General features: G+C 37.6%; 1 protein-coding gene across 4 annotated transcripts in view; it reads left to right on the top strand.

Annotated features, from left to right (window-relative positions):
- Window positions 1-18561, top strand: part of RNF38 (ring finger protein 38) — a 147515-nt gene that overhangs the window by 108907 nt on the left and 20047 nt on the right. For all 4 annotated transcript variants that reach the window (XM_008578098.1, XM_008578099.1, XM_008578097.1 and 1 more), the window contains one exon: window positions 5151-5364. In XM_008578098.1, coding sequence (XP_008576320.1) covers window positions 5151-5364 — 214 coding nt within the window. The remainder of the gene's footprint in view (window positions 1-5150; window positions 5365-18561) is intronic.

Raw genomic sequence — 18561 nt, 5'->3', positions numbered from 1 at the left:
GTGTCCAGTTTCTTACTGTTGTGAAGAATATTGTTAGTAACCTTTATGTGTACATCTCCCCATGTACACGCACAAAAATTTCAGTAGGATATAAGCCTAGGTGTAGAATTGCTAGGTTGTAGGAAATGTCCTGAACCAGGGAGGGAGTATCAGAAGTGTCTGTTTCCAGATGATATAATAACTAGCTGTGCAGTTTTGAGCTGGAGAGAAGCATCATGCTCTTTCTCCATGGCAACACAAAGGAGGAGTAGGGAGCACTTAGGGCCGGCCCGGTGGCGCACTGCTACAGTGCGCCGCTTGGGAGCGTGGTGGCGCTCCTGCCGAGGGTTCGGATCCCACATATGGACCGGTTCCCGCTCACTGGCTGAGCGAGGTGCGGGCGCAGCACTGAGGGTTGCAATCCCGTTGCCGGTCCCGGTCCGGGCGCGATACTGAGGGTTGCGATCCGTTGCCGGACACGAACAAAGACAAAAAGGAAAAAAAAAAAAAAGTAGGGAGCACTTATTACTTGGAAAACTAGCTCTACTGGTTTATTCTGTACAGCAGTGTGCCTATTCTCACTTACTACTTAGCATAGGCTAGCTAGAAGCTTAGCTGCTAGATTTTCTCCCAGAAGTAGGCAGTGCGAGCAGATTAAATTTTAAACAGTAATCTAGCAAGAGTTCATATACAAAGGTGAGCACAAAACCAAGAAGTTACCAAACTTGAAGGAAACGAACAAAGTGAAAGATGGGTACTAAATGCAATTAAATAGTGAACTTGAATAAATAGGAGCATTAAACTAAAAAAAAAAACCTCAAAAACTCAACAAAATAACTTGAAGAAACAGTTAATAGAACAAGCAAAATAAAATTTTAGAATAAGTATGAAACAGCCACAAGAGGATATTATATTAAAAAAAAACTGAGTAGATACAACTTAAACAGGTGAGTTGATTTCTAGAGGATCAGATGGAGGAATTTGCTCAGAATGTAGTGTAAAAGGGCAAAATGGAAAGTGTGAAAAAGTAATTTTAAATAGGGAGACAGAGCCATCAGTTTTAAATATCCTATGGCCATACTACCCTGAATGCGCCTGATCTCATCTAAATATGTCTAATATTTCCAGAAGGAGACAATCAAGGGGAAAGTTTTTAGTAATACAAGATGATTGTCCAGAATTGAAGACGGACTGAGTTTTGAGCAGGGTCTTGCTTAAATTTCAGAACACGCACCAAAGATGAATAAAAATTTACAAACATCTATAGTCAGAAAATAGACTCTCCACAAAGAAATGAAAACCAGATTGACCACAAGCTGCTGCTGCTTGTTGGGTTTTTGTTTGGGTTTTTTTGGTGGCTAGCCAATACAAGGATCCAAACCCTTTGACCTTGGTGTTATAACACCATGCTCTAACCAGCTGAGCCATCCAGCTAGCTGTGACCACAGGCTTGTTAACAGCATTGGTTATAAGAAGACAGTGGAATAAATATTAAAAGTTATGAGAGAATTAATTTTTTCACTTTGAATCTACTGGCTGATTTATCTCATTTAAGTATAAAGTCATAAAAGCATTTTCAAACATTCAGAGAGTCAGACATTGAAAAGTATGAGGTTGTTTCTGAAGTAGTACCTTGGCATCTGAGGGAGATTGGTTTCAGGACCTCCCTAGGATACCAAAATCAGCAGATGCTCAAATTCCTGATATTTTAAATGGTGCAGTATTTGCTTGTAACCTACATTCATCCTCTGTATACTTTAAATCTCTAGATTACTTACAATTCCTAATACAGTGTAAATGCTATATAAATAGTTGCTGTATTGTTTAGGGAATAATGACAAGGGGAAAAAGTCAAAGCAATCTCCCCCGCCCCCCCAATATTTCAACCTGCATTTGGTTGAATCCACAGATGTGGGTTCGGATGTGGAAGGCTGACTGTTTTATTAAATATTGCACTTTATCCAAGAAACAGAATAATAAATGCAAGAAGTAGAATTTAAGATGACTGCTTGGCAAAGAAAACAAAACAAAAAACATACTACTAAGTCTGAATAAGGCTCTATTGTTTAAAACAGAAAGAAATACAAAAAGGTTCAGAACATAAGGTGGAGACAGAACAGAGAGAGTGAAAGCATATTAACTCCCCCGAACCCCCAAAAGCTGATTAGATGATTTTAGGAAAATAGAAGTATGTATAGAAAAATTTAGGGTGAATCACTAGAATATAACTTCCACACATTTAGTAGATAGACAACATATATAGAAAACTCAGTCCAATAAAAGGCAGAAAAGCGAGGCCAGAAGGGAACGGTTTTGTGCTGTTTACAAATGTTATACCTAAAACAAAATGACAAAGTATGTATCTATCACTGGTAGAAATATTTCAACTGAAAGAAATATTTGTTCACCTTTTTATCACTTTCTTAATTCCTCGATTTTTCAATAATTCTGCTTCTTAAATGTTCTACCACAAAGGCACACATAATCAGTTTAATGATAGGCAGTACAGGAAAGCTAGAGATCAAAATCATGAAGGGACTTACATGTCAGTACGAGGACTGGATCTTATTTTGTAATTATTTTTAAGTAGGGAAATGCAAACAAGTTGCAGCAATTGAGAGGAAAAAACAGTATTAAATAGGGTATTTAGGGTTTGTGAACAGGTTGGATTTTCTAGTGGAGATGAGTGATCCAAGCATATATGTTCCATTTTGATTTTAAGGTGTATATTTTTTCACATTTTAACATCTGATAAAGACATGAAATTGGTATATCATAGTTTAATTGATACATTTTTTTCCTTTTTAATGATACATGAAATAACCTTTTAAAATATTTACATACATGATGATATGTGCATATACATAAGTTAGTATACATAGATATATTTTTTGTTCTGCTGGCTTAGCCTAGAAACAGTGACTCCTTAGTAGTAATGAGAACAACTAACATCCAATCTTGGCTTCTATATACCATTCTGTAGACAAAGGAACCAGGGCTTTTCATAGAACTTGTTAATCCAGGGTTTGGGTAGGGATTACAGGATTATCCTGGCGCAGATTGTCGTTCCAGATATTGAGGAAGTGCTCAAAAGGATTGGGACATGTTGAAAGGGCTAGTGGAATAATTTGAATAAAATGATAGTATGGATTACAGCCCAAAGAATAAATATCCATGAATCCATACTGATTATAAATACCTGAATAAACAAATAAATGTGAGACAAGTGACAACTTGTTCTTAAAGAATTCCAGTTAATAAATGTAAAAAAAATAAGGGGAATAAAAAAGATCATTAAACAACGTAGTAGTGATTATTGCAGATCCGTGCATGCGAAAATTATCGGTAAAACTTTAAGCAGAAGCAGAATGTTTGCATGGTCTCAAAGTATCTCCATCCAGACATTTGGTAATTACAAAAGGAAGGATGGCTTTGTAGTGGAGGGTCCTGGCAGACACCACTTTAGCCAAGTGTTACTATCACCAGTGATGCATATCAATGTCTGGTGCCCTTTTATATGATGCATTAAAAATGATATATCACCTCAGTGATACTTTTTCCAATAACGCATAACCTCAGATCATGAGAAAACATCAGATACAGTCAGGATGAAAGGGGCATTCTGCATGGTGAATGACTAATGTCTTCAGAGGTGTCACGGTCATGAAAGACAAGGAATGACTCATACTCACAAATTTGAGAAGATTAAGGACGCATGACAACTATGAGGATACTTCAAAAAGTTTCTGGAAAGATTTGTATTATCTTCAGGTCTAACTTTCCACAAACTTTAAGTACTCACATATACAGTATGGGATTCTGCACTAGATTCTGCAGCAATGAGAGAACAATGGTAGAAAAACCGGGAAAATCCAAATACATTTCTATAGTTTGATAGTATGGTACCAAGGTTTATTTCTTAATTTTGATATTTGTTTATGATTATGGAAGATATTAATGTGATGGGAAGTTGGGTGAGAGGTATGCAGACACTCTATACTAAAATTATCCCAAATTAAGAATTTTTTAGTCCTAAGATGGATGGCATCTTAAATTGAAAGAAATACAATGAGTAGGTTTTGAGATGAAAATGCAAAAAATTATATTAAAGATAGGGGAAACAATGGAGCAAGAACCTGGGGGAGGTATCAAGAGCACTATTGAGTTGATCTTACAAAGGGGAGTCCTTTCATATCTTAAGATGGAGCATTTAGAATGAGAAGAAACAGATCGTGAGGTACACAGTGTGAAGATTGAGGAAAAGATGGCCTACAATAGTTAAATTGCTGAAATGGCTTTTTGCATCTATGCCTGGAAAAGGGGATGTTTGGCCTCCTTTGCCCAGTGTGGAGCACATTTTAATGAGATCTGCTTTTTCAGGTTGTGTTTGTGCTGAGCCATTGTCAAAAGCAGTGGAGGTGAATTGGGGAAGTGTGGAGAAGTAGAAAATGAAAGTTCAGTCACAATAACAAAATTTTTGTTAAACTATGTAGATGTCAAGTGCATGGAGAGTAAATGGTTTGCTTCAATAATTAAAAATTCTCTGTATTCTTGGAATATTATGTTGATACTACCTCTCAACCTTATCCATTCTCAGCATTTACTCAGCTATTATTATATTTGCAGTTGTAAACAAATTATATGCTTTTTGGTTATCTCATGTATGTGTATTCTCATTTTTAAAAAGTAACATTTTGTGCATATAGAAACGGTGTTTTCTGTATATATTTGACAAACACAAAGTGCCCATTACTTGTATGAGGAATACTGACAAGATATCTACAACTTAAAAGTCTGTTTTTTAAAGTGTTTATAAAGTAAAGGAAGCAAAATAATAGGTTAAAACATATGAAATTGGTGATACTTGACTTTTTTTTACTTAGAAAAAGGGCAATTTCATTTTTAAAAAAGCTATGGTTAGCTGTTGATTTCTCAAAAGTTTCAGAGCTGAATACCAATTTTTGTTAAAAAATAAATTAAAAATAAGAAAAATAAAAACAAAACATGTATCTTGTAATTAAATTTGTAAGTTTTAGAGCTGATTGGGAACTATAGTGATTATTTAATGTTTAAGCTTACCTTAGTATATGCTATTGATGGATAATAAAGACAATGCAGAATCCTAACGGAGCACAACAATAAACATTATAATAACATTTACTGTATTACAGTCCTCCTGTCAGGCGCCAGAGAGGAAGAAGGGATCGCCTGTCTCGACATAATTCCATTAGTCAAGATGAAAACTATCACCATCTCCCTTATGCACAGCAGCAAGCAATAGAAGAACCTCGAGCCTTCCACCCTCCTAATGTATCTCCCCGTCTGTTACATCCTGCTGCTCATCCACCCCAGCAAAATGCAGTAATGGTTGACATACATGATCAGGTACAGTAACATAATGTTTTGAAAATACACATGCTAAAAGTTGGTGGCAGTTTATTGAGGTTCTTTGGTTCTTTGCTGATTTCTTTTCACTTTTAGCTAAAATGAAGTTATTTTAAATTTCTAATTCCTTATAAAAATAAGAATTGAAATTTGAATTCTACACAGCTTCCATAGAAGAAAATTGAACTTAGAAAAATTAGGATCAAGGTTATGACAGCTCAGAATGAATCGATGTAATAGTTGGTTTGAAATTACTAATTTAGGATTAATAGGAGATATCAGACAGCTGGTGGTTTGAGTAACCTGTTTCCCTCTGCCTTCCAGTGTCTTGTAGAATAATTTCAATAAGCAAGACAGTTGAGTGCATCTTTGCTTACAGGTTTCCATAGGTCTCCAAGGAGATGACAGGAACAAGGCTTCCTTTCCCTTTGTTCCTGCCAAGAACTGAGGGACTAGCTGAGGAGAGAGACCAGACCCTGAGGGTGAAGACTAGAATTATATGGTTTTCTGTGACATCTCCGAGGTCAAAAAAGACAGAGATCTAAACATGTCCTTATAAAGTTGCTGGATTTTAACGATAAGGAAAAAATCTTGCAAGTTTATAGGCAGGAAAAATTCAAAGGAAGGCTAATCAGAAAAGCATCCAGGGCTGGCCCAGTGGCGCACTGGAGAGTGCGCCGCTTGTGAGCGCGGCAGCGCTCCCACCGAGGGTTCGGATCCCATGTAGAGACCGGTTCCCGCTCACTGGCTGAGCGCGGTGCAGGCGCAACACTGAGAGTTGTGATCCCGTTACCGGTCAGTAAAAAAGACAAAAAGAAAAAAAAAAAAAGAATAGCATCCAATTTCTCGTGTACTGCACTATAAATAAAAAGGAAACATGGACCGTCCCATGGCTCACTCGGGAGAGTGCGGTGCTGATAACACCAAGGCCACAGGTTCGGATCCTGTATAGGGATGGCCAGTTTGCTCACTGGCTGAGCCTCATCTTTTAAAAAAATAAATAAGGGCCGGCCCGGTGGCGCACTGGATAGTGCACCGCTTGGGAAGCGCGGCGGCGCTCCCGCCCAAGGGTTCGGATCCCGCATACGGACCGGTTCCCGCTCACTGGCTGAGCGAGGCGCGGGGGCAACGCCAAGGGTTGCGATCCCGTTGCTGGTCCCCGGTCCGGTACGGGGGCAACACTGAGGGTTGCGATCCGTTGCCGGACACGGAAAAAGACAAAAAAAAATAAAAATAAAAATAAATAAATAAATAAATAAAAATAAAATAAAATAAAATAAATAAATAAAAAGGAAACATATATATAAATGTATATATAACATATATAAAAAGGAAACAAAAACGTAACATATACTGACAATTGAGAGAATATATGCTCTCTCCCAGATGCCATTCTTTTCTCAGATGTTTTTATCATGTTCATGAAACACTTTAAAAAATCGACATGTAGTAATAAATTCTTTAAAAAAATGGTTTTTCATTCCACATTATTTGTGGCCATAACCTGATAAAACTGTAAATCATAAGTGAAAATCAATTTTAAAATATAATGCCATGGGCCAGCCCGTGGCTCACTTGGGGGAGTGTGGTGCTGATAACACCAAGTCAAGGGTTAAGATCCCCTTACTGGTCACCTTTAAAAAAAAAAAAATACACACACACATATATGTGAAATAACACAAATATTCAAAGCAAGGTTTTAATTAAAAGGAGAAATCTTCATATCAAAGTCAGTGGGACACAACTAAAGTACTCTGAGAAAATTTTATAAACCTTTGTTATTTATTTTTAAAATTGAAAATAAATGAACTAATTGAGTAGTTAGGGAAAAAATAGCAGAGTAAATTAAAAGAAATTGAGAAGAATTAATTACCAGGAAAAACAACTAAAATTAGTGATACAGAAATTTTTTTTTTTTTTTTTAAAGTAGCACAAAGAAGACCCAATCCTGGTGCTTTGAAAAATTGATTAAAATGACATATCTCTTGTGAACTTGACTAAGGGGAGAAGAGCAAATCTAAAGAAGAGTAGGTATGATAAAAGACGTATTTACACATATAGGAGACATTCAAAGAATTTTCTTCAGTTATAAAATGGGGCTAAAATAGCATTTGTTTCATGAGGGCTGTTGGGAGAATTAAGACTTAAAATCCATTTTCAGCATTTCAACTAGTACAAGTAGTAAGTGCTCCAATATAAATTTCATTATTAACCATTATATTGGAAGTCTATATTATAACCCTAGGGGAACAAAAAGAAAACCTAGAGAAAGATCTAACCTGACCCAAGAATAGTAGGAAGATTTGAATTTCCATAGAAGTGCAGATTAGAGAATAATCATTAAAAAGGTAAGAGGAACAGATGGCTTCACAGCTGTTTTTTGTAATGTCCAAAGAACAATAATTTTAATAATATACAAATGATTCTAGGCTTTTTTAAAAGTAAAATTCCCTAATTTATTTTATGAAGCCAGCATAATTATAATACCAAAAGCAAATGGTATAGTAATCCCCAAAAAACTATAGAAAAAAATCTCTCAAATGTATATGAAGAATTTGTAAGAGTTCTGGTCAAGATGGTGGAATAGACAGTCTCCAGCATCACTCTCTCCCACAAATCAACCAATTTACAACTATAAAAATGTAACATCAGCCAAGCTGGGGCTACTGGAGCTCAGGGGAAGAGGAGGAGAGACCTATGGAGTTCATGAAGGCGGGAGAAACCACAATGAGAGAAAGAAAAAACTGCGCTGAGCATTTTTGGCCACGGCCACTTTAAGCTCCAGCTGCTGAGCGCATGGAGCAGGAGCCGGCAGAAGCCGCAGCTGTGTGAAGTTATTTGGAGGCGGCCGGGGAGAAGAGAGCTTTGGTGGTCCCCAGGACAGCAAGACCACTAATAGGGTTCTCATGGACCCATGCAGGAGTGGGGAGCCATTCAGAGGCCAGTGAGTTCCCTGGCACAGGGCCTGTCCCATGGGAAGTGTTTAGAGCACAGGCGGTGGGGGAGACAGGCCCACTGGGAGAACACTGGGACACAGCAACAACAACCAATCCACCCCCCAATCAGCGCAGGACCACTCAGAGGAGACTGGTCGGGAGTGCGGAATTACATGGGGTGTAGTTTGATGAAAAATCTCAGGCCTAGATTAGTGTTTCTACACAACCCAGGTACACTGGGTCTATGGAGAGCTGGAAATACCTATAAGGTCAACCATTAAACCCTGAGCTACACAAAAAGCCTTCCCTAGGGAAAGAGTAGCAAAGCAGCAATTTAGCTCAACCACACAGCTCAAGTACTGGTTTCCACAGGAAGTTCCCCCATTTTAGCATTAAGCAAAGGACAAAAAATTAGTTCTGGCCCAGCACACCAGTAGCACTTCTGAGCCCGCCAGGGGACATAGGGCATGGAGTCAGGGACAGACCCCACTCACACATTCAGGCATACCACCAGTGCTTCTCAGGGCCCACCTGGGGGCCCAGGTCATGCAGCCAGGAATCGGACCCCCCTCCCACAACCAGGCATACTGCAGCAGCATCTCAGGACCCACCCAGGGACCTGGGGCATGGACAAGGGGACCGGACCCCCCTCCCACATCCAGGTATACTGTGCCAGTGCCTCAGGGCCCACTCAGGTCCTGAGGCATGGAGCCAGGGACCAGACATGCATACTGCCAGCACCAAAGAGCATGCCAAAAACATCACCTCCATGTGGGTGGCCCACCACAGCCACCACAATAACCATGGCCACCGCAAAAGTGGCTAGATGCTACAACCACCGTGCAGATGGTCTGCCAACCACTGGAATGCATTGACACAAGGAGAGTCACCAGCAGAGATAAAGAAGAGGATGTCTCTCTCCACAAAGCCCATTTCAGAGTGACAGAAGAAGCATCTGCTCTATGATAATATTGGGGGACCTGATCACACCTCTCGGCATTGGGCAGACCATCTAGGCAACAAATTAGCAGAGTAACCATTATTCTTTCAGAAGGAGAGAAGAAATCTAGGGTAATTAGAGGAGGGAGGGGAGAGAGAGGGGGATGAGGAGAGATAGGACGAGGGGCATAAAGAATAATTACAATTTGTAACAATACATATGCTAGTAATATTGATTTGATCAACATATCTCAATGTTCAACCCCCCAAATATGTAAAACCAATTTTGATTCAATAAAAATTAAAAATAAGTAAATAAATTACATGAAGAATTTGTAAGTAAGTGTTTAGAAAATACAATTTAGTAACATATCAAAATAATAATACCCTATGACCAAATAAGATTTATTCCAAGGAAGAGAGGAAAGTTTAATATATAAACTTATGTATTACGTCAAAAAATGATAGAAAACCATATTAGCTGTTGAGTTGGTCTCACAAAGGAGTGTCCCTTGTTCTCTGGAGAGTTCAGAGTGGTTTAGAAGTGCAGTGTGGGAAGATTGAGGAAAAGGTGACCTACCTCAGTTAAGAAAGTTTGCTGACATGGCTTTTGCAGCTATGCCATCATAGGCAGTTAGAATTGTTCTATTTTATTAGAATTCTCTTTTCTTAAATATAATAGATAAAACTAACAGCAAAAATCCTAATCAGTGATATCCAAATCAACAACTAGAGAGATGCTTGCTCTGTTTATTTTTATTTAATGTAGTCTGGGAAACTTTACCAAATGCAATAAGGTAATGTAGTAATGGATATAAAACATGGAAAGGAATAATTTTTCCCCTCATTATGAACAAGAAGAACAAAATGGAGAAAAGTGTTTACAAACTCCTATTTTGTAAAACATAATGATTAATTATGTATGTATGCATAGCGCAATACGAACACAGAAAAATAAGGAGAAGTGTATACTAGGCTTGGTGCTAAAGTGCAGGATAAAGGAGGTGAGGGGGTTTTGGGATGGAGCCAAAGAAAGAACAGAAAAAGGTTGCATTTAGAAAAACCTGAGGTCTCGGGGCCGGCCCGGTGGCGCACTGCTACAGTGCGCCGCTTGGGAAGCGCAGCGGCGCTCCCGCCGAGGGTTCGGATCCCACATACAGACCGGCCGCTCACTGGCTGAGCGAGGTGCGGGGGCAGCACCGAGGGTTGCGATCCCGTTGCCGGTCCCGGTCTGGTACGGGCGTGACACTGAGGGTTGCGATCCGTTGCCGGTCACAAAAAAAGAGACAAAAAGGGAAAAAAAAAAAGAAAAAAGAAAAACCTGAGGTCTCATTAATGTAATGTTATGTGTTGGGTCTACATATTAAGAAATGAAAAAATTACATATGTAAATAGCCAGAACAACTCAAGAAGAAAAGCTGAACAGACAAGTAGCCACGGCAGAAATCAAAGCATCATTAAAAAAAAAAAATCTTTGTCTCTAGAAAGTATATCTGAATTCTTTTCTGACCTTTAAAGAAGTGATAATTCCAATTTAAACTATTCCAGATTATAGAAAAAGATAGAAAGCTTCCAAGTACATTTTGTGCAGTTAGCATAAACTTAATAATGAAACCTCATAGTCAATACAAAAAAAAAAAGCTGTCAACTAGTTTCCCTCTTGAGTACAGATGCAAATGTTTTAAATAATAAATAGCCAGTGATGTTATTAAGAATAATCTGTTGGAATTACTAAAAGAATACTGTAGTTTATTGTAGCAATACAGCATGGGTTCAACATTAGGAAATCTTTCAAGGCAATTGGTTTCATCAATAATACAAAGGAAAAATGTTTTAGTAAATGCAAAAATTATAAATTTTAACTATCATTTCTAATAAAAACTCTTAAAGTGGAAAAAGTAACATTCCGTTTGCTTGAGGACAACTGAGTGTGCTAGATAAAATACTAATAGTAACATAAAAGTATCAAAATAGCTGGGAAAAAAAAAAGAAAACCAGAAGGAATTGTCAAGCCAAAATCTAAGGGAACTAGGGATGCTAGTTCTGTCCTGAGGGTATTTGTTTATTTGGGCAAACTTCAACTTCAGTTTTAAGTCTATCAGTAGGCATAGAGGACAGAAAGACCACTTAAGTTTAAGGAGTCCCTTCCTACGTAGGAGACCCTTTCTACATAAAGAAAGCCCCTTAAAGAGCTGTATCCCCAGGATTAGAGTGACCGGGAGCAAATTTGTAGGCCAAATTCACATCAGTGAAATTAGTTTAAAGTATGTGGGCTGAAAGGGCCTAGGGGCCCAAAAAACAGGCAGGTTCTCCCTGGAGGAAGGAGCCTTCATTCTAACTCTCAAAGAATTCCCCCAAATAATTTTGTAAGGACAACGAACAGTATAAAAAATTAACTCGGTCCACAAAGAATGTCTATAAATGAAAACCAATAGAAACAGACCTACAGTGAATTCAGATAATCTACTTCAAACACCATTTAATAGTGGAACTTTGAACACTTTCCTGCTGTTACCTGGAATAAACCAGTATGATCACTATCACCACATCTATTCAGTATCGTTCTGGAGGTTAAGCCAGGACATAAGGCAAAAAAAAAAAAAAAAGTGTTTAAGAATAGGAAAAGAACAAAATAATGCCATCAATATTTGAAGTTGAAATGATCATATGAATGAAAATCCCAAAACATTTTTTTTTTTTTTTAAAGATGACCGGTAAGGGGATCTTAACCCTTGACTTGGTGTTGTCAGCACCACGCTCAGCCAGTGAGCGAACCGGCCATCCGTATGTGGGATCCAAACCCGGGGCCTTGGTGTTATTAGCACCGCACTCTACCGAGTGAGCCACGGGCCGGCCCCCAAAACATTTTAAATCATTGTTAGAACTAAGAATTGAACAGAATCAAGCAGAAAATGAAAAACTTTTTAAAAGATATATTTACGTTTAGCAACCCAGTTTCTTCAGCAGAAAAATTGGCAATGGCAGTGAGGATGCAAGTGGCAACTGTAAATTAAGAGAGATGTGCCAATCAATTGCAATATGTAAACCATTTTGGGGATCCTAAGAAAAAGGAAAAAACTTCTTTGACTGGTAAGGGGATCTTAACCGTTGACTTGGTGTTGTCAGCACCACGCTCTCCCAAGTAAGCAACCGGCTATCCCTATATAGGGATCCGAACCCGTGCCCTTGATGTTATATCAGCACCACACTCTCCCAAGTGAGCCACAGGCCAGCCCTAAAAAAGGGGGAAAATTCTAATAAAAATTTTAAGATTGTATATTTGATTTTTAAAAACTTTTTTGATGTTATATCAGCACCACACTCTCCCAAGTGAGCCACAGGCCAGCCCTAAAAAAGGGGGGAAATTCTAATAAAAATTTTAAGATTGTATATTTGATTTTTAAAAACTTTTAAAAAATATAATAATGCTGTTGTGGTTACTTATTTTTTATATAAAGTCAAGAGGAGACTTTCATGAATTGAGGTCTATTTAATCCTTTTTATTTATTTTGGCAGCTAGTCAGTACAGGGATCTGAACCCCTGACCTTGGTGTTACAACACAGCGCTCTAACCAGCTGAGCTAACCGGCCAGTCCCCTGTTGTGGTTGTTTTAAGTGTCTTTATTTTTTAGAAATGTGTACTGCTGTGTTTTTCAAATGGTGGGTTCTTGGGGTTTACCTCAACAAAGTACAGGAGATGGAGTAGATTGGCTATGGTTTAATGGTTGAGGGGGCTGGGTGATGGATATGGAGGTTCAAAGAAAAAGTACCACTGAAAAATCAAAGTAATATGAAAGAAGAATCAGTCTTAACAAAAGAGGTTCAAGACCTCTATGTAGAAGATTATAAAACATTATTGAGGAAGTTTAAAGAAAACCTGTTTAAATGATGAGAGATTTGACTTGAAAGATCCAATTTTGTAAAAGCTGTGTAAGTTCTCAAAACTGATACATAGGAAATATAGAATTAGTTTAATACCAAATACATTTTTAGTAGATTTTTGGTATGACTTGAGAAGTTATTTCTGCGATTTCTGTGTCACTTTATAAGACCTGGAATAATCAATAGGAGAAAGCAAATTACTGCTGGTTGTTTTTATAAAGTTTTTTTGGAGCACAACCATGCCCATTTGTTTATCTATGATAAGCCATGTGCAGAAACCAGGATGGTCCACAAACCTAAAATTTTCATTTTTTGTCCCTTTAAGGAATAACTGGCCTATTGACAACATGGTCTAGAGTCTAGACCAGGTGGTTTTCAGAGTATGACCTGAATTAGCTGATCAGCAGCAGCACATCATGAGACATTTGTTAAACACAAATCCTGGGACTATACACTGGACTTACTGAATCAGGAACTCTGGGTGTGGGACCCAGCGATCTGTTTTAACAAGCCCTCTAGGTGATTCTAATGCACACTACAATTGGAAAACCACTGTTCTGTAATTCTGAAGGAAGAACAAGGTGGGCAGAGTAGCTCTTCCAATTAATTAGGACTTATTATAAAGCTGTAGTACTGAAGGGATCTGTGCCAGCATAGTCAAATAGACTAATGACATAGAATATAAACCCACACTCTTATGAATTCTATAGATGATTGGAAGATGATAGAATTTTTTAATAAATGATGCTGGGACAATTGGGAATCCAAATAAAAACATAAAACTTAACCTCATACTAGTCACAAAAGTCAATTCTAGGTGGATTGAAGACTTATAAGTTAAAGGCAAAACTATAAGCTTTTAAAAAGGAACATAGGAATAGCTTCATGACCTTTAGTAGGGAAGGCTTTTTTATGTAAGACAGAAAAGCACTTACTCTACAGAGAATTGTTGATAAATTATATTTAAAATAATTTATGTGTACATTGTCAGAAATGGACAAATGTATTTTGGTCACTTAATTTTTGATGAAGGTGCCAAAAGTATACAAGGAGGGAAAGAAAGGTCTGTTTTTTGTAATGGTACAGAAACCAACTGTACATTCATTTGGATAAAAATTTATGGTCATCTAAAAATATTTAAAAGGTGAAAAAGGAAGCCACTGCCTGGAAGAAAATATTCACAGTACTGTATCTGAGAAAGTACTAGCATCCAGAACATAAGAACACTCGTAAGAATTAAAAAGAAAAAGAAATCCAGTTTTTAAATGGGCAAAAGACTTGAACAAGCACTTGGCAAGCACAAAAAACATACAAAAGGCTACTGAGCGTGTTAAAAGATGCTCATCAGGAAAACATGAGTAAAATCTTGATTAAATAGCTGTAAACATTCACCAGGGGGGCTAAGATGAAAAAGATCGACAGTTCCATTGCTGTTAGAAGTAAAAAGCAGCATATCACTTTGGGAAACTGTTGAGTAATTTTTATTTATTTTTCTGGCAGCCGAGGCTGGCTGGTATGGGGAAGCAAAACCCTTGACCTTGGTGATACAAGGTTGCTCTCTAACCAACTGAGCTAACAAGCTAGCCACCTGTTGGCAGTTTTTTAATCATTTCAGACATACCTCTACCCTGTAATTCAGCAATTTTGTTTTAGGTGTACTCAGGAGAATTGAGTGCACATATCAACAAAAAAAGTTTATGCAGGATTGTATTGTGTTGAGAATTTCTAATCTGGTAATCTGAGATGTTCTAAAATCTGAAACTTTTTGAGTGCAGTTTGGATGTTAGGATTAAGGATGCTCAACCAGTATGTATTCTGCAAATATTCCAAAATCCTAAAAAATCCGAAACCCAAAATATGTCTGGTCCCAAGTATTTTAGATAAGGGATGCTTGTAGTAGCTTTCTATATCAGTTTTTAGGAAATTTCTTGTATTCATCAAAAATCACCATGAAGACAATGAAAAGACATTTAACCAACAAAAGACTAGGTTGGGGTTCATGCTTTAGTGGTACAGGAAAAAAAAAAAGAAATGATTATCACAGAAGTCAGTATAGTGGTTCCTTTGGCATAGGGGATCAGGAAGTGGCTAGGAGGTCATTTTGACCAGGAAGGATTCCTTAGGGGGCTCCTTGGTTGTCTTGGCAGTAATGTTCTGTTTATTGACCTAGGTGATGGTTACATGAGTATTCATTTGATGATTTTTTTGTAGTCTTGATGTTCATGCTTTATGTATTTTGCCATGTATTTCATAATAAAATTTTTAAAAAGAAATAGGAAACTACTATATTTCATTGATTCCAAAACGTGCAGTGTTCATATTTTTAAATTTCTGAAGTTGGGGTGCTTCTCACAATTGATGGCATCTCAGTCTTGGTGTTAGCCAAGCAGCAGATGTAATGCAGTTGTCATTGCTTGTGCATGTGCCAACATCAGATCTTTTGCAGTTAAACCCATAGGGATTAAATAAATGTGTTTAGGAGGTGGAGGGAGGGGTGAGTTAACATTATTCTCCAAGCAGGTGTCAAAAGTAGACCAGCTCTACATAATTAACAAACCTGACTTAAAAATCTAGCACCACTTTGTTTCTTTTATGGATTGTTTTAAGAAATGCTGTATCACCAAGCCTCTTGATGGCACTAAACCTCTTGTGGAAAAACCAGACGGTGACACTGATATGAAAAGTGATTGAGCAGAGTCAGACTCTGAAAATGAAGAAATATAAGTGAAGTAAGGGGTTAGTCCTAATATTTTCTGTGAATATACTCGTGTTATATGATCCCAACTAAAGTACTTTAATAAATTTATCAATATAAAATTTCTAAATGATAAAGCATGGTACTGGTAAATTGATAGTATTTTTTTAGAACATGAAAAAATTGTCATGCAATCAGTGACATTTTAGGTCCAGTAAAATATGGTACTTAAGTATGACAAAGACTATCAGAAGTCAGTAGTTAACTTTTATTGGTAAAATTCAACGTATGTTTCCATTGAAATCAGATATAAGATAGGTGCCTATGAATATTATTTTTGAAGGTTCTAGATTACTAGAAGACAAAAGTAAATAATTGGGTTGAATCTTAGATATAGTTGTATACCTAGGAAAGAGATTCTAATCAGGTTGCCAGGTTGAAGACATAAATAAAAATTAGTACCTTTGGGGCTGGCCCGGTGGCGCACTGCTACAGTGCGCCACTTGGGAGCGCGGTGGCGCTCCCGCCGAGGGTTCGGATCCCACATACAGACCTGTTCCCGCTCACTGGCTAAGCGAGGGGCGGGAGCAACACCGAGGGTTGCGATCCCGTTGCCGGTCCCAGTCCAGTACGGGCGCGACACTGAGGGTTGTGATCCATTGCCGGACACGAAAAAAGACAAAAAAGGAAAAAAAAAAATTAGTACCTTAGTACTAACACTAACCAATTTGGCGTGCAGGTAGAGAAAAATAACCTATTGGACAATATAGCAAAACCACAAACTTTATTTATAAAAGAACTTTGAGGAATAAATTTAATAAGAATAATATATCTTTATGAAGAAAACTAATTTCTTGTTCAAAGACAGAACTGTGGTATTGAACATAGATAGTGGCATAATGTACCTGGATGAAAAAAGCTTACTATAAAATGAATTCTTGGGGCCGGCCCGGTGGCGCACTTGGTAGAGTGCGGCGCTTGGGAGTGCGGCTGCGCTACCGCCGAGGGTTCGGATCCCATATAGAGACTGGTCCGCTCACTGGTTGAGCGCGGTGCGGGTGCGACACTGAGGGTTGCGATCCCGTTACCGGTCACGAAAAAAGACAAAAAGGAAAAAATAATAAAATGAATTCTTTGTTAAAATAATATAAAATTTAATGTTATTACAATACCAGTGGGTTTTGGAACTGGATAAAATTATTGGAGTTTATACAAGAAAAAATGTGTGAAAATGGCCAAAAAATAAAAAGAAAGTATGGTGAGAAGGGAGAAGAATTTGTCTTACCAGATACTAACTATTCTAGTAGGATACTGTAATAAAAACAGCATGCGATTGGCATGAAATAGATCCAGGAATATGTGGGAACCTACTGAATGGAAAAAATGGTATTTCAGTTTAGAAGAAAGAGGATGGAATGGATCAGGTATAATTGTCTATCTCTGTGTAAGAAAAATTAGAGCCGTACTTCACACTATGAACAAAAATGTTAATTGGAGTATAAATTATATATCTTTTTTTAAAGTATTAGAAAATTTGGGAGCATATGAGTATAATCTCATCAGTAAAGGAAACCCAAAAGCTGTCTACAATCAGAAAATTTGAGATCATGAAAGACAAAAATATAAAATGAAGAGTTTAATCAAAACATAAAACATAGACTAGGAAAATATTTTTGTTGTGCATGTCAAGCAATAGATTTATATCTCTTAAATAAAAAACAAAACTACAGATGGTTGTGTATAACAGCCCTAGTAGACTATGAGCAGTGGGCAAAGGATATAGATTATTTACAGGGAAGAATATCTAAATGGTTAATAAACTATGTTCAAAGATGTTCAGGCTGGCTTGTTTATCTCAGTTTGTTAGAGCACTGTGTTCTAACACCTAGGTCTAGGGTTCAGATCCCCATACCAACCAGCCACCAAAAACAAAAAAAGATCTTCAGCCTCTTTAATCAGAGAAATGCAAATTTAAAGAAAGCATGCTGATACCGTTTTTTTTACTCTTCAGGTAGGTAAACATGCTTGTAATGCAAATACATCTACTCTGAGTAGAGATGCTAGGAAATGGGCCCTCATATGTTACTCTTGGAAGTGTGACTTACTCCATCCAGCCTTTTGAAGGTGATTTGCCAATATCTGTTAAAAGTTTAAAATACATTCATTTCTTTACCCCAGTAATCCCTGAGACAAATTAATAGGTAAGGATATATGTTCAGTGATACTTTTTACTATTGTGTTTGTATTGGCAAAACAGTGAAAACAACTTGAAGATCTATTAATATATGATATGTTGTTATGGACTGTTAAGGAGGTGTGCTTGAGATGTCTGTCTAGTGTCAAAAAGAATGAGTTGCCTTTAACTCCCTTGAAACATGTCTGTAATACAATATTAAGTGAAAAAGTTGCAATATTAAGTGAAAAAACAAAGATCTCATTTCTGTTAAGAAAACAGAAATAAACATGACAACAATTTATGTGTAATCATGCTTGTATATATTTGTGTGCTCATGGAGAAGGAACTAGAAGGATATGTTACTAACAGTATTTACCTTGGGGTGGGTAGGATGACAAGAAAATTGGCCAGGAGGGAAAGAGATGATTGAGATTTTTTTTCTGTTTAATGTGACTAGTATTGGAAGGTACAAGCTTTCACTTTTTGAAAAATTTCCTTTTTAGAAAAGTTTTCTGGGCCGGCCCGGTGGCGCACTGGAGAGTGCGCCGCTTGGGAGCACGGCGGCGCTC

This window comes from Galeopterus variegatus, unplaced genomic scaffold (genome assembly GCF_000696425.1).
Source record: "Galeopterus variegatus unplaced genomic scaffold, G_variegatus-3.0.2 Scaffold1628, whole genome shotgun sequence".
Taxonomy (NCBI): domain Eukaryota; kingdom Metazoa; phylum Chordata; class Mammalia; order Dermoptera; family Cynocephalidae; genus Galeopterus; species Galeopterus variegatus.
The sequence above is the reverse complement of the archived record's forward strand: the minus strand, read 5'-3'. Positions and strand labels throughout refer to the sequence as shown.